Below are 15,113 nucleotides of genomic sequence, written 5' to 3' on the forward strand. Positions count from 1 at the left end.
TAGACGCCAGGTAACTGGGATAACTCTGAAGCGGTTATTGCGTAAAATATGTGCCTTTCATTAAATAGATTCATAGATTGGTCCAGATTTGGACACCCCCTACAATAGCTTTATTCTGAAGGATTTCAACCGGAAGTTGTCCTGTTGCTGCGGGCAACAATGTGATAGCTTAATGCTAAAGTCGTGCAGCTGGGTTTCTTGTTTGGGATTGTGTTAAGCCTTGCGCTTTTGATATATTCTTTTGATCATTAGGTGTGAGTTTCTTCCAAAAAATATTGGAGACTATTTCTTCCACAGCCGTACAAATATGAGCTAAACTCAAGTTAATATCTGTGTTTGCTGCTGCCGATTCAACCTCGGTAGCTACTACGCTACCAGCTCAAAAAGATCATCATGAAATCCACATATAGCGAGCATAACGGGCATAATTGGCTTAACGTTGGTAAAGCCTCTTTTAACTTCTGAATGATATTATGGCCCTACAAACGATTGTCTTATATGAAATAAAACCGATACATTCAGATGAAGGTGAGTTGCTACTATCCTATTTTCATTAATTTCTAATGCAACTAGAACCTGTCATGGAACAATCATGTCCTAGTTCCACAAGAATGTGATTATGGCTTGGGTCATTCACTGACTACTTTGTTTAAATTAAATATCCTGTGTGCAAATTGTGATGTTCATATGCAGATCAATACATTATACTTATACGTAAGCCTGTGGTATTGGAACCAAAGCACAACATTTTTCTGTCATTTACAGGTTGTATGCGACTCTCTGTTACACTGATGGGGGTCCGAGACCAGCCACTGGATTTCTTGATTCAAACTTAAGTTATTCTCCTGAAATAAACTGCAAAGGAAATATTAGTTGCCATGCGGATCAGTTTCTGTCAGGGCTTGTTAACTATTGCCATCATCCTCAACCTCCTCATTCTCTATTATGTGTCCCGAGCCCAGCAGCAAATGATGGAGAAGAGGAAAGAACTTGGCAGGGGCACAAGAAGGGCTGCCCTACCAGCCTCTGGTCTCGGAGGGTTACTTGCAGGAGCTGGAGGTGAGCCTGGAGTGGTTGGAGTGGAGGGACACAGTCGAGGCCCACGTGTAACTGTTCTACTTCGGGAATTTGAACATTTTGAAAACTATGTTGGGGATGTGGCTAATTCCTTCCTTCACCAGAGGCCAGAGCTTCCATTCCTGGCTGTAGCTGACACATCACCGTACCCTCCACTGGTGCTTCCGGAGGGTGCTCGGCTTCTTATCCTCTCCCCCAGCCCAGACCAACCACCACAAGCTCACAGGCCTGAGTTTCATGTGCAAACAGAGTTTGTGCTGCTAGTGCCTGATGGAGTGGAGCTGGAGCAACCAAGGGCTATTGAGAGGTTAATTAGAGAGTTGGAAGGAGAGGGTGGAGGGCCTGTGAGGTTAGTAGCTGCACCCGTATTGGCTCGATCTGCTGTGCAGTGTCTCCACTTGCGGGTGAACCTCAGAGAGTGGACAGCTATCTATTCAACAGCTGCATCAGGGAGCAGTGGGAGTGTATGTACAGCTTTACAGGGAGATGCAGTCGTACTCATTCGGACTGAGGATCTTTTTAACCTCTCTGTCCCTCTTGGAAGGCCTCTCTTCTCTTCACTCTTCATCCAGACTTCTTTGAGAGGCTGGAAGGTCAAACTCCTGGAAGGCCCCTGTTTCTCTGCAAACCATCGGCCTCTCTTCAGCTCTGCTCACAACCAGTGGAAGGCTGACACTCGACTAAAGGAGGCCACGGGGAAGCTAATGAGGAGCTTCGGTCTGAAGCGTCTTCTGCTGCCTGATGGGAGGGAACAGTGGTACGGCTGCAGCAAAGAGACACCACGCTGCTTTGGCACTGTGCAGGATGACACTCCAGACTATCTTTATCTGGACCGCTGGACACCTCCCTGCTGTCTGCGAGCACTCAGGGAAACCACCAAGTATGTCGTCAATATCTTGGAGCGCTCAGGTGTGCGCTACTGGCTAGAGGGAGGTACTCTGTTGGGCGCCGTACGCCATCAAGATATCATCCCATGGGACTATGATGTAGACCTTGGTATCTATCTGGAGGATGTACCCAACTGCGATCATTTAAAGAACCTGGACTCGGGCTCTCTGGTGGATGCTAATGGCTATGTGTGGGAGCGTGCGGTGGAAGGAGACTTTTACAGGGTCCAGTACAGTGAGGCTAACCACCTGCACGTTGACCTGTGGCCGTTCTATCCACGTAATGGCGTCATGACCAAAGATACGTGGACTGAACATAAACAAGATGTCGAGTTCCCAGAACACTTCCTGCAGCCACTGGTACCCATGCCTTTTGCTGGCATCACTGCCTATGGCCCTAACAACAACAGAGCCTTTTTGGAACTTAAATTTGGAGAGGGGGCGATTGAGAACCCCCAGTATCCCAACCCTGCAAAAAAGAGACTGGACAGAAGCAAATTATGAGTCATACCGGAGGGCTACAGACCCATTTAGGTTTACATACATACAAAGAAAATCTTGCCTCAAATAATTGTCTGTGAAAGATAATGGAAAGTAAAGCCTTTTACACACGTGCACTGCAGCCCTGAATGCTTTGAGACATTACCAAACTGAGATTCACGTGAGAGCACAAATGTCCGACATTCTTATCTGACCGTAAATGGTCGAGTACCTCTTGTCTGTGTGACATCCACATCTAATCATCTCAACATTTTCTGGAGGTCATGTGTGAAAAAAAGATTTAATATGGTGCCAAAACGACTGCATTTACTGTTACCTTCACCACATGTGTATCAGAAGACTGTGTATTGCATGCTTAGATTGTTCTTCCTGTGGTTCGGATGTAAAGTCTAATGTTGAACACACGTTATTTATTTGCCTGAGCGGTAGCGTTTTGTTTGAAAGGCACACTTGAAAAGTTTAAATCCATACACTAGTGTACTGACATAAGGCTGTGGTGTGTATGTGTTGTACAGAAACATTGAACTACTACTGCTGTAATAAAAAAAAATTTAAAAAAAAGGTAGATAATTGAAAAAAAAAAACGATTTTTTAAAAACTAAAATGTATTTTATCTTAAGCAGGATTTAAGGTATTATACAGACGTATGTGTGTTAAATAAGTGGCTTTAGCCTAACAGGTATTTTATGATTTTTGAACTCTGTTGCCTTGTTTTGCACGTCTCAGTTTATGAGTGAATGTTAGTTTGTGGTAGAGCCAGCTGGTAACTGCAGCTGAGCAGACTTCCATCTAATGAAATGAGAAGCACACCTGTGTTATTCATGCTGTTATGGACGATTGCTCTACCATGCCTTAGAATTCAAGTAAATAATTACATATTTATAAATATTATGAAAAGGAAATTCAGTATTCTACTCAGTTCCCCTGGTTGCCACATGATTCCTGTAGTTTTTCCTGTATCTAATGTACTAGGGTGTCAAATGATTTCATGTACTTCTACAATAAAAGAATAAGTTTCATGTATTTTGTAAATAGCTGTTACCACTAGATGGCGCAACACAACTAATTAACGCCAAGTGCTGTTGTTGTGACGACCAAAGGGGTGGAGTGTAGGCAGGAATACAACTCTACAGGAACACGGCTCACGTGTTCATCACAAACCCAACCATTACAATCAAGCCTCTCCCATGTTGTTGCTCTACATATTGTGTCCCTAGAGGTGTGTTTATATTGTTTTTTTGCTTCTAGTATTCATATATGGCCTGGTTAATGTGCCCAGGCTTATGTATCAGTGGGAGGCTGCATTGCTTTACAGTCTCTAAACATAAAGACAAAGTATTTTGTGTCTTTTCTGATTTGTATTACTGTGTGCTTCTGATTAGTCTCTGCAGTAAGAGTTAAAAACAGGGTTTGTCCACAAAAAGCCACATCCTCTTATTTATATGTATAAAAAAAAACATTTATTGCTGAAAGGTTGCTGACAGTACATTCAGACAATAAGTTATTTTACAACCATAGTCCACTTTAAACAAACAAAACCATGATCAAGCCACATAATGGAAGAGTTCAGGAAGTAATCTTGCACCACAAAAGGAACAGAAAAAAAAAAAAAAGAATTTTCTTATGACATAAGAAATGCTAAGACCTCAAGGTTGCAGTTAAATGATTGTCATGTGAAATTCTGTAAAGCTAATGTAATGAGAAGGCTAAGAAAGCAGGCTTAAAAAATATCTGGTTTTGGATTTAACAGTATTTGCGCCCAACTCATGTCTATATAAGATGTTAATTAACAATTGATATGGATGCAAAAGATATACTATTGTGCTATATTACTTTCATCCATTTAAAAAGTGTCTGGGTACTTCAATAGCCAAGCGTTTATTAGGGAAGAGGTTCAGTTCCCGGCCAGCCGGACTTGCATTGCTCTCTTGGATACATCACCATACCCCAACCCCAGACAGTATCTCTTTAGTATCGATGATCTAACAACTTCTCTCCAGAGCCTTAAAGTCTACCCCACTGATATAAACTTTTTTTTTTTAAAGAAGCATCTCATAAAATATATTTAAAACTGTAGCTCACACCAAATAGAAGAGACTGATAAATAAAAATATCCAAATCCAACAACTTGCCAAAAGTTGAATCTGGAAAAATAAAGTTTGGAATTACTAGCATTTACAAAATTAAATACTACAAATGTCTTTGGAGCTTAAAGAAATAAATTTACAAATGCCTACCAGAAATTCTTGGTTGGGTGGAGGCCACCCGGCTATTACTCCACATTTACACCCATGATAGCCAAGACAGATTATGAGATTCTCCCTTTACCAAAGTTATTTAGGTGTGTACACCTCTCATTCTCATAAAATAGAGACATCCTTGTAGTGTAAGGAAGTTAGTTGCTCATATATGACATATAACATCAAACAGTCACTGTTGCATAGTGTGTGTTAAACCACTTGTACCTGCACAAGAGCAAAGCAGACCAAAGAGTGTGACTAGAATTCTGTTGCAGAGTCTATTTAACTTTTGGTCCTGGAGTATTTTAAGGCGCACGCAGAGGAAAGTCTTGTAGCCAAAGTCAAAACCTGAGGATGTGTTGGTGATCGCAGCATTTTTCTCCACATGCGCCCATTTTATTACATATTGCAGGTCCATGAGCAAAGAGGCCTTCATTCAACTTTGGGTGATTACTGAGGACGTGTTTTCATTTGGTGTGTTTCAGAAGACGAACTGAGGCTCTAGGACAGATTTATTGCCTTTTCATCCCCTCACTGTGAGAAGGTCATTTCACATAATAACCGTAAACACACTAAAAGACTAACAGATGCTTCCACCAAAACAAATAAAAAAAAAAAAGTGTGTGTGTATATGTGTGTGTGCGTGTGCGTATGTGTGTACACACACACACACACACACACACACACACACACACACACACACACACACACACAAAAAAAACCCTGCTACTTCCATGCAGAGTATAAAGAATGCACTTAAACTCAAATACAAAGTACTTGCAGTTTAAAACATCACTGGATGAATTCTGCATGAAAGTAGCCAAAACATGTTTAAAGTTGACAACTTCCAATAATTACACAGTGGGTGCAGTGAACAGTATGGAGGTCCTCTACTTATAAAGTCAGAGGCTTTCTCCGTTGTCCCGTGGAGTGTTTGCCGGTAATTTACTAAGACGCAGGTTCAATAATACAAATGAAATGGGGCAAAACGTTAGTGACAGACCAGTGCATTCATGTAACTTAAGCTCCGCCTATTACGTGTTGAAGTTCATTGGTCCAGCTTTTGTGGGTGGATGCACTGGTCACATGACAAACTTACTCACCAATCAGATTTTTTACTCTCTAGTAACACACACACACACACACACACACACACACACACACACACACACACTCGAGTGCAACATCAGACTGGAGTTAAAGCAGCCAGTCTAGTGTACAATACAATCTCACCCACAATGAAAAATTAAAAAAAAAAAATCTTGAAAAGGTCGCTAAATGCGCCCCATGTGTGTTTTCAGCTACCCCTCCAGAAAAGTGTTGAAGTCAGAGACATTGTCTAGTCTCTCTCTATACTCTTTTCTTCAGAGCAGACAACGGAAATGAGGGGCTTGATGCTCAGTTTTCTTTTTCTCCCCCCACAATATCAAACAAGTATCAGAACTGAGCCAGGAGTCCTTGAAAATGTCATCAGTCACATTACATACTTGACTCTTTTTCACCAGACCCTGATTTCTGAGCATCGCTTCGTTTACTAATGAGCGGCGAGCTCTCGGGGGCGGCCTCCAGCCGGACCTCGCTCAGCTCTGCTCCGTTTCGTTTGGCATCTCTGTCCACAAAGAACTGCAAGATCCCCGCGCCGAAAGCGTCACCTTCCACATTGAGCACCGTGCAGGTACGATCGCTGAAGGAAGACAAAACAGATGGCACGCCATTTTAATGTCAGGGTATTTACAGCCAGCTGTGTGCCCTACATTATTGTAAATCTAGGGCATCACGGTCAACATCGTCCAAAGTTTGTATACTCACACAAGCCAGTCAACAGCCAGGATAAGAGAGATGTCGCTGGTGGGGAGTCCTATTGCCTCCAGGATAATAGCTAAAGTCAGAACACCGCCTGCAGGAATTCCCGCTGCTCCAACGCTGGATGCTGTAGCTGTAACACTAAAGTACAAAAAGCATGGACAGTAGCAGTTAGACACAAATCTATTGTCATGATTATAAAAGCCACTGAAATCACCTCTATTATTAGGCAACTGTTTGATAAGTAAGCCAGTGGTACAATTGATTTAGTATTACATGTCACTGTCTAACTAAAGGTGTGTTTTGGTGGCTTTGGGACTTACAGGATGGTAATGACTTGGATGAAGTTAAGGGAAACGTGGTTCAGCTGTGCAATGAAAACTGCGGCCACGCACTGAAAGAGAGCCGCACCGTCCATGTTGACCGTCGCTCCAATGGGCAGGATGAAGCGGCTGATGTGCTTGGATACGCCGTTCTTTTCCTCCACGCACTTCATCATGAGAGGTAGCGTGGCAGAGCTAAGAAGCAAGAAACGATGGCCGTGAGCGTGCAGAAAGGATGTAGAGATACACTGTTGCTTTAGAAGACAGAAATCTAAGTCATTCAGTATTTAACAACCTGAGAGTCACGTTTATTACCTGGAGCTTGTTCCAAAGGCTGTGGCTAGAGCCGTGAATATCCCCCAGAGGAAGGTGTAAGGGTTCTTCCTTGTAATGATGAAGTAGATGCCTGGCAACACAAGTGCTCCATGGATAGCATGTCCAATGAGGCAGCAGGCTATATATTTTCCCAAACTGGCAAACAGGCTTGCAACATCTTCCATTTCCACAATCTTCCCAGCTACAAGGAACATGATACCGATTGGGGCATACCTGCAAGGGAAGAGACGAGACAGTGATGTAGTTTAAGTTTCTGATACAGAGCACACTTAAAGATAAAAAAACAACAACAATATTCCTCGCGTATCTGTCCATTAAATACACAACTCCAGCCAGAAATGTAGCAAAACTTTTTAAATAGTTTGTCTTGGTGTACTGCATCCATAAAAATAACTAGCAAAGATATTGTTGAGTGCTCTAATGTTAGGAGAGACGGGGATCTTGTCGACACTGCGAATCAAGCCTTTAATAAAGCCATAATGTTATGCAACTGCACATGCACAGTAGTTGCAGGATGCAGACGCTTCTATTCATTCAAATAGCAGGTTTAAAACAGCAGCGTGGTCCTCTTTAAAAAAACACTTTGCTGTAATTGAATATTTTGCTCTTCACACGTGAACATTTTCTGTTCTTTTATTCCTTCCCCAACCCAAAAAGCATCCAGGTGTCCTTACCACATGATCCAGGACACCAGCACCATGGTGGCCTCGTTGAAGGCGTTAAAGAACTTGATCAGGATCTCTCCTTCCTCTCCCAGCTTCCGCAAAGCCACCCCAAACACGATGGAAAACACTACGAGACCAAGAATATTCATGCCATCCTGGTCTGTTCCAAAAGGCACCTGAAAAGCACACATGTTAAAAACAAAACACTGAGTAAGAAAACACATTTATTCAGCCCTCAGTTTAAGAATACAGTCAGGTAGTTTGAGTGTATTTATAGTTCATTTTCCAGCCAGTCACTCTGCTCACATTCTCCACCGTGATATTGGCGATTCCGTTTGTGCCATTCTTTTTCATCAGCTTATAGGAGGTCGCATACTGTACAGGAGGCAAGAAATTGCTAGTTTAGTAGACTAATTAGCACATAATCAGCTTATCGTCATAGCTCTGTTACACAATTCAGTGGAATGACTATGTTAAAAAGAAAAACCCACAACAACCCAAAAAATTCAAATCCAACACTTACAGACTGAAAAGCAGCAGACACAAGGTTGGAGGGAAAGATGTTTCTGTGGATAAAAAAATACAACACATTCAAATCCTTGTGCTCAGTGTGAAGTGGATTACTAGCTGTGATAGAGAGCAGAGAAATGACAGGTTTGAGAACTAAAGTGCAGAAAACAGGTTTGGTTGTTTGGGTTTGTTCTCAAAATACATTTTACTTATTTTTAAAAAAAAGCACAGAATAGTAACACTGAGTAATGTCACATGTGCTGCTTGGAAATTTAATTTAAAAACCACAGGCTGACCTGCTTTGACTCATTACTGAGTTTCAGCTAACTATAGAGCAATACTGCTACTGATCCTGTGACATTGAAAGCACAAATGCTATCTCTTCAAATGATCAGTGACAGCTCAAACAGAGAGGAGTCCAAGGCTCGCCATGTAAAAAACAGCTCAGAGAATTTAACTGTTAATCTCGGTTTTTTTCCCCCCCGTGTTGCTGTGACCTTATCCATCACCTGCTAACGAGTGCATGCATACACACTGGCTTCCACAGAGTAGGTACAGCTGTGTATTAAATTTCCCAAGAACACACGAAAAACCCAAAGTGCACCCGTTACCCCTGTGCTCAGCTGTCTGCAACAGATCTAGAGTAATAAGGCATTAACTCCTCAACCGCTTTCCGGTCATTCAGTCACTTCCACTGGCGCTGCAGTGCTTCAAGCTTAAGGATCATGTGACTGCATGACGTGGCAGAACTAGAAAACCTGCTGCGTCACAAACAGCCGTGAAAGGGGACTAAACGACTGCTAAGCTTTCACACCATTTGGATATTCAAATGGATTGGCATAGTCTGAGTGTAGTAAGATGACGAGAGGAAAGAGGCTTAAATATTTAATGTTTCATCAGCACAAAAGTGATCAGCATAATAATCTGTGTGTAGAATCTAAAGAGAATCCAGACTTCAAGCATTGTTAGAATTCACATCCCATCACATCCTTGTATAGTATTAATGGGAGGCAGGACTCCTGACTATAGGTACACGTACACTACATTTGCACAGAGATGGCAATCCCGAGTACAAGCGTGGCTCACTCGTACACTTCCACTTCCTTGTTCTCCGCTGTGTTTACTTATTCTTGGCACAGGTACAAACCGCAGCGCTAATTAAATTTAAAACAAAAAGAACACAATGTTTCGTTTTTTCCGCCTTATCCTACTCAAGTCTACATGTGGATGCCATGCTCCTTCGAAACTGTTCACTCTGAGGTGAACTTGCGACTTGAATGTAAATAAACTTGATTTTATTGTTTAACTGGAATGTTGGTATGAAAACAATGGGCCATCACATGCCTATTAGGCGGGTGGGTCTCCTATGTCAAACGGACAATTGTTTGTGCTCAGATCTTCTGACGTCTTGACACCATCCTGTTACACCATCCCTCAGCTGCTTTGGGAAAATGGTACACGTTTAGTATCAAACCCAACAACAGAAACTTCGGGCACTTAATAAGGTGGACAAACGGATGAAACACTTAAGCTGAAAAATAGATTATGGTTCTAAAGAATGGGAATGAATCCCAGCATCTCAAAGGCCTGTTGAGCTCCTGACAGCTAAGGACAGGATGACAAAGATAGAAGATCTTCATATAACTAAGTTTACTAAGAAAAAACAAAAACATGTTCTAGCTTCGCGGAATCACCCACAGGTTTTGTAGGTCAAAAGGGGAAAAAAATGCAACTGATAAGATATGTCAACAAGGATGTGTAGGAGTGGTGTGTGGGTGGTGTGTTGTCTTTTTTTCCCCTGCTCTGTTTCGTATGAGTGTGCGTCTGCAAACAATGACCAGGCCATTATTGCACTTTAATGAACAGCTCTTCAGTCAGTTCCACCCAGTAAGTTCCACGCTGCCTTTGTTGTCAAAGGTAACCAGGACACCGGCTGACCAGGCTCACGCTAATGAGAGGCACGGGGTCTTCTATTGGGATAATGTGCGTGCATGTGGAACGGTGGCATGTGTCCAATACAAGACAAACATTACCCTTGTTTCATATTTATCATCTCTTGTCTTTGCCTCCCACCCCACGTTATGTAACGTGCCAATTAACGTCAGGTAAAAATGTTAATCTCCATCAGGGCACAAGGACTGTTTTATGGATGTGTTGCCAAGGGTAAGTCACGATGCAAGGGGTGGGTGGCGAGTGGAATATTCTGCTTTTCATAGCGCACAAGTCCGTGATTCACCGAGCGCCAGACTGAGCAAACCATGAACAGACCAGTCAAACTAACCAGGAATAATGATGCAATAGTTGCAAGCATTATTAAGACTGGATGTAAACAGACTCTTACAGGTGTTTTAAGACTGTCTGTGTTCCATCTCGTCTACTTGAGGCAAACCAAATAAGCTTAACGTGATTCGTGGTTCAGATTACAGATCCAAACAGTAAACCCAAAGTCTTCTTGTTTACACTCTAAACATGTTTTTAACCTCTGTGGTGGGAAACACTGACACTGTACTTTATTTCAGACTATGCTGTTGCATCATGCTGTGTAGTTATGTCTTTAGAATAAAAAAAAAAATTCCAAAAAATAGAAAAACTAAGCTTCACTGAATTGCTGTTGACATGTAAGAAAAGCCCTCACCCCCCAATTAGTGTTAGACCAAAACACAGCAGGTACAGGGGAAGCGTGCACAGTGGACCAACATCAATAGGAACATGTAATAGTTATTTAGATGACGTGGAACATTTCCTTCTGACGCAGTTGTTTGTGTACAATGGTCATAGATGCTTCCGGGTGTCCCCTCTCCCACACCATAGAGGTGACACATGCTTCATGAATGCCCTGTGAACATGACGCATTGATTTAAAAAATAAAAATAAAAATGTCGGGCGGGTGGGGGCGCATGGGCACCTACAGACGGAAGTCATTTTTACTTAACAAGTTCAACAAGTTTAAACGGCATTGCGCCATGTTCCGTGTTATGTGTTTCAAAGTAAACTTTGACAAAAGTTGCGAACAGAAAACCTGTGAGCGTAAGCGTAAAGCGAGTCAGACTAAAGATAAAACACGTGTAGCAGCAGTACAAGTGAGCCCCCAGCAGGAAGTGTTTGAACCACAGTTGCGATTAGGGACAAGTTTCACGCACGTCTTGTGATTCCACGTGTAAACGTCACACTGGACAAGACGTGGAATATTACCAAATAAGTCAGTGTATGGTTTAGTGGTCCTGGAAAAAAAACAAAAAAACCCCAAAACACTAACACAAAATAAAATCTTTTCATTTTTTTATAAAGCGCCCGAGAAGGGACAACAGGACTGTGCCGGGGAGTTAACCCTCAGCGAGGACACAGCTGATGCAACCGTTTGTTGGCATTACAGCACTGCATTGTCCGGCTGTAGTGGACAACTAAGAAGACATGTGCCCGATCTGGTTCTTACAAGTACTGCTACACGTACAACAGGTTACTCTGTGTAACTTGGCTACTATTATTAGATCTTTGGAGCGTCCTACACGCGTCATTACATACAGGCCTAATTACATGTGAAGGTTTAACGACTTTTTTGAGAGTATGTAGACCGACTGTGTGTGAGCAAGAGTTAAGGTTTCGCTTACCTTATCAAATCTAAGAAGGAGTCTATAATTTCTTTATGCGCAGGCACGTCTTCTTCCAAGTAGGCCGGCTTGCTGACGGACACAGACCCCGGCGATATGATGAAAGCCATCACGACCCCAATCGAGGACGCAATCAAGGTGGTGATCAGGAAAAAGAGCATAGCCAAGCCGCCGAGTTTGCCCAGGGCTTTGGGGTCGATGCTGGCCGCTCCGGACACCAGGCTGCAGACCACCAGAGGAATGATGATCATCTTCAGCAACCGGATGAGAATCTCACCTGGGAAGCCGATGTAAATCACCTGGGTTCTCGTTAGTGTTACGTTACGCACACCAAGTCCAATAAAAACACCAACGATAACCCCGGCCACGGTGAGAATCACCAGCAGGTTGGCCTTGACGATCCTCAGCACGCGCTGAGACAACGTCTCCGGGGTGCTCTTCTTGGGGCTGTCCAGCCCGTTGGGCATGGGCTCGTCGAGGTGAGCCTCACCGTTGGATTCCTTGCTGCTCTCTATCATGTCTACCGTCGAGGCCATGACGCGCGTTTAAACTTCCCCTAAAACTTAACGAAGGAAAACGTGTCTGAAAACTAGCAGCAACGTGGCAGGAGACCTTTCTAAAATTAAGGCAACTGCATACAAATTTCCTCCTGCGATTAGTGAATGTCGCTTGAGGACCGCGTGGGTTCTTATCTACCAGGAAGCATTCCACGCCCACCTCTTAGTAATCTGGGCGTGTCTAACCAAGGCTGGAACATTCATTATAAAAAAAACAGCGTTTTTGGACGGAAACGTATTAAAAAAAATGTCGCTGATGTAACAGCAACGCCTTTTATGCTTGATGTCTTCACTACCCTGAAACAAGAGGCGATCGTTGCGTCACGCATTGTTAAAAGCAAGACAGCATAAAAATTTCCCCTAACCACCTGAACTGAAAGTTACAACCACGTGCAAAAGACGTTGAAAAGTCTTTGAAAAGTGTCCAACTTTTATCAAATAAATAAAAAAAGGTCGAAATTAACTTTATAATGGGTTTCTTAATTAAAGGTGTGGTACACTCAAAATGATGCAGTGCTACAGGAATATTTGCCAGCTCTAATCTCTTCCTAGATTACTACCTTTCATCAGTTAAACAACTAGATCACATGAGTTGACGAGAGGTACAGGGTGTGGAGCCTGCTACTGCATTCATCAAGTCACACATCAACAAAGAAAATGTTCTTGCTTTTTTATATTGACGTAGATTTTGGCATGTTTTAACAGGGACATGTTCCATGACATTAATAAAAGAAAGAAAGAATATGGTAAGGGCCTCATGAATGAGCCTCTGGCTGGATGATTGGGAAAAAAACAAGTGTTTCTGTAAGGAGACGTTTTAGACCTTTTACCTTTTAAAAAAGGGAAAGTTGGTTAATTTAACATCAGTTACAGCACAGAGAAAGTCTGTAGATATTAACAGTACTTTCATATTATATAATGAGATGCTTGCATGATGTGTGGTGTTCACTAGATTGAAACAAGCAACATATATTGCATCATGCAGTGACATCACAACACTTCCATTGAGGGCTGAAAGTGGCAACCACGTGTGACGATACAGTTTTAAGTCTCCAACTTTCAGTGAATACAACTATTTACATTTACTTTGTATTGGGGCTCTTAAATAAGGGTGTGGCACATTTAAAAATGATGCAGATCCACTGGAATATCTGTCAGCTTTAATCCCTTCCCAGATTACCTCTTTTCATTAGAACAGCAGTTGAACTAGGGCACATTAGCGGAGGAGAGGTACAGGGTTCGTCTCTACAGCTGTGGAGGAAGCCACCAGGGTTCGTCTCTACAACTGTGGAGGAAGCCACTGGGGCTTTGATGTGCCCTCCCTCCTCTGCGGGTTTATTTGCTTTCTCCCCAAGTCACAAATCAACGAAGAAGAAACCTCTTAGATCATGAAAGGGTAACGCACGTGGAACGACAAGTGCAGTAATAACATTAATCTGACATCTGGCGTGTCTGGATGGCAAAGAATGGCCACTGAGGAGCAGTATGTTCTTTGCTAACTGTTTCTCACCCAGTTGTAGTGATGAGTGAATGACTGTGAAGCAACGGGCCGTGTGTTTTTCTTGGAAATGTGTTCACAGCAGTTAAGAATGAAAGTGAGTAATACAGTGTTGAGTAAGAAAGCAACTTTCAGATGAAAATAAAGGCTTAAAACATCCATGAAATGTTAGTATCCTGACTTCCAATCATTGGCTAGGTGTGCACAAAGATGTAATAAGAGACACACTCATTGTCTGGGCCACAGAGGCCTACAGTCCGATTGCTTATAATTTATGTGTAAGTGTTCAGGACATACTGAGGATAGCTTACAGTCAAACTACAATTCAAGTGCTTTTTTAAAGACTCCCACTGGCTGAAATTTGTGGGAAAAACACCTTTAACACCAAATAATGCCCACAGGACCAGATCTCAGACTGGCAGGAAGCTGTGCTCTACAAGCCAAGTTTGTTATCTAAAGCTTAGGCCCTGTTCGCCCTGACTGTGTGAATGATTGAAGGAATCACCGTGATTCTGTGAAAAGTGCATTACCCTGTGAGAAAGGACAACTTCAATGGCTAAGCCAGCTAGCGCACAAGAGCTGAGAAGGCCCCATCTATAATAACACACAATGCACACGCTGTGAAGATGAGTTTCTGCTGTTATTTAATATATTAAAACTGAAGTGTCTGACTTCTAAATGCACATATTTCAGAGCAAAAACAACAGCAATGCTATGATAACACATGTATGGGTGAGAGTTATTAGTTCAACTTTAGTTAAATGTGAAGGTTGGAGTTTTTAACTGACTCACTACGCTCTGACCGCATAAAGAAAGTAGAGAAAGTCTTCAAAGAAGACCGAAATTTGGTGGGTGGATGTAGCATTTTGTCGTACATCTGTGTGTCAGTAAAGTTGTACTGTTCTTCGAACAGGTTCAATAACACCGGTGTCCTTGGCTTGTTGTTATAAGTCTTATATAAGACTTTTATTAGGCAGCACTTAAGTTAGTAAATATTTGTTGGAGAGGGTTTTTTTATGGATCTCGGTCAGCCTTGTGATAAGGATAAGGCTTCCTTTGGCATTTTAAAATTGCACTAAGTGGTTTTTTTTTTATATTCACTGAGCCC

The 15,113-nt window shown here is 42.3% G+C and overlaps 2 protein-coding genes across 2 annotated transcripts; one reads left to right on the forward strand and one right to left on the reverse strand.

The window, feature by feature from the left end:
• The first annotated feature begins 136 nt into the window (after positions 1 to 136).
• Positions 137 to 3,484, forward strand: fkrp (fukutin related protein). The gene is made up of 2 exons (XM_085429430.1): positions 137 to 528; positions 766 to 3,484. Exon 2 carries the CDS (start codon positions 879 to 881, stop codon positions 2,466 to 2,468), a length of 1,590 nt encoding a protein of 529 aa, XP_085285556.1. The 5' UTR covers positions 137 to 528; positions 766 to 878; the 3' UTR covers positions 2,469 to 3,484.
• A 2,105-nt stretch (positions 3,485 to 5,589) lies between these two features.
• On the reverse strand, positions 5,590 to 12,652 carry slc1a5 (solute carrier family 1 member 5). The gene is made up of 8 exons (XM_085429431.1): positions 11,951 to 12,652; positions 8,356 to 8,398; positions 8,139 to 8,207; positions 7,842 to 8,008; positions 7,147 to 7,380; positions 6,832 to 7,026; positions 6,515 to 6,649; positions 5,590 to 6,389 (listed from the first exon to the last, which is right to left on the reverse strand). The coding sequence occupies exons 1-8, from the start codon at positions 12,484 to 12,486 to the stop codon at positions 6,185 to 6,187; spliced, it is 1,584 nt and encodes a 527-aa protein (XP_085285557.1). The 5' UTR covers positions 12,487 to 12,652; the 3' UTR covers positions 5,590 to 6,184.
• Between the last annotated feature and the right edge of the window lie 2,461 nt (positions 12,653 to 15,113).

This window comes from Rhamphochromis longiceps, linkage group LG14 (assembly GCF_057381845.1).
Source record: "Rhamphochromis longiceps isolate RC_006_pf linkage group LG14, R_longiceps_female_GT1.1, whole genome shotgun sequence".
Classification (NCBI taxonomy): Eukaryota; Metazoa; Chordata; class Actinopteri; order Cichliformes; family Cichlidae; genus Rhamphochromis; species Rhamphochromis longiceps.

Excerpts from the sequence above, each read along its gene's own strand:
- fkrp (XM_085429430.1), top strand. The coding sequence starts at position 879 with ATGCGGATCAGTTTCTGTCAGGGCTTGTTAACTATTGCCATCATCCTC.
- slc1a5 (XM_085429431.1), bottom strand. The coding sequence starts at position 12,486 with ATGGCCTCGACGGTAGACATGATAGAGAGCAGCAAGGAATCCAACGGT. Across the intron at positions 8,009-8,138 it reads CCAATATCACGGTGGAGAAT|GTGCCTTTTGGAACAGACCA; the intron begins GTGAGCAGAGTG and ends TGTGCTTTTCAG. Across the intron at positions 6,390-6,514 it reads CTGGCTGTTGACTGGCTTGT|CGATCGTACCTGCACGGTGC; the intron begins GTGAGTATACAA and ends GTCTTCCTTCAG.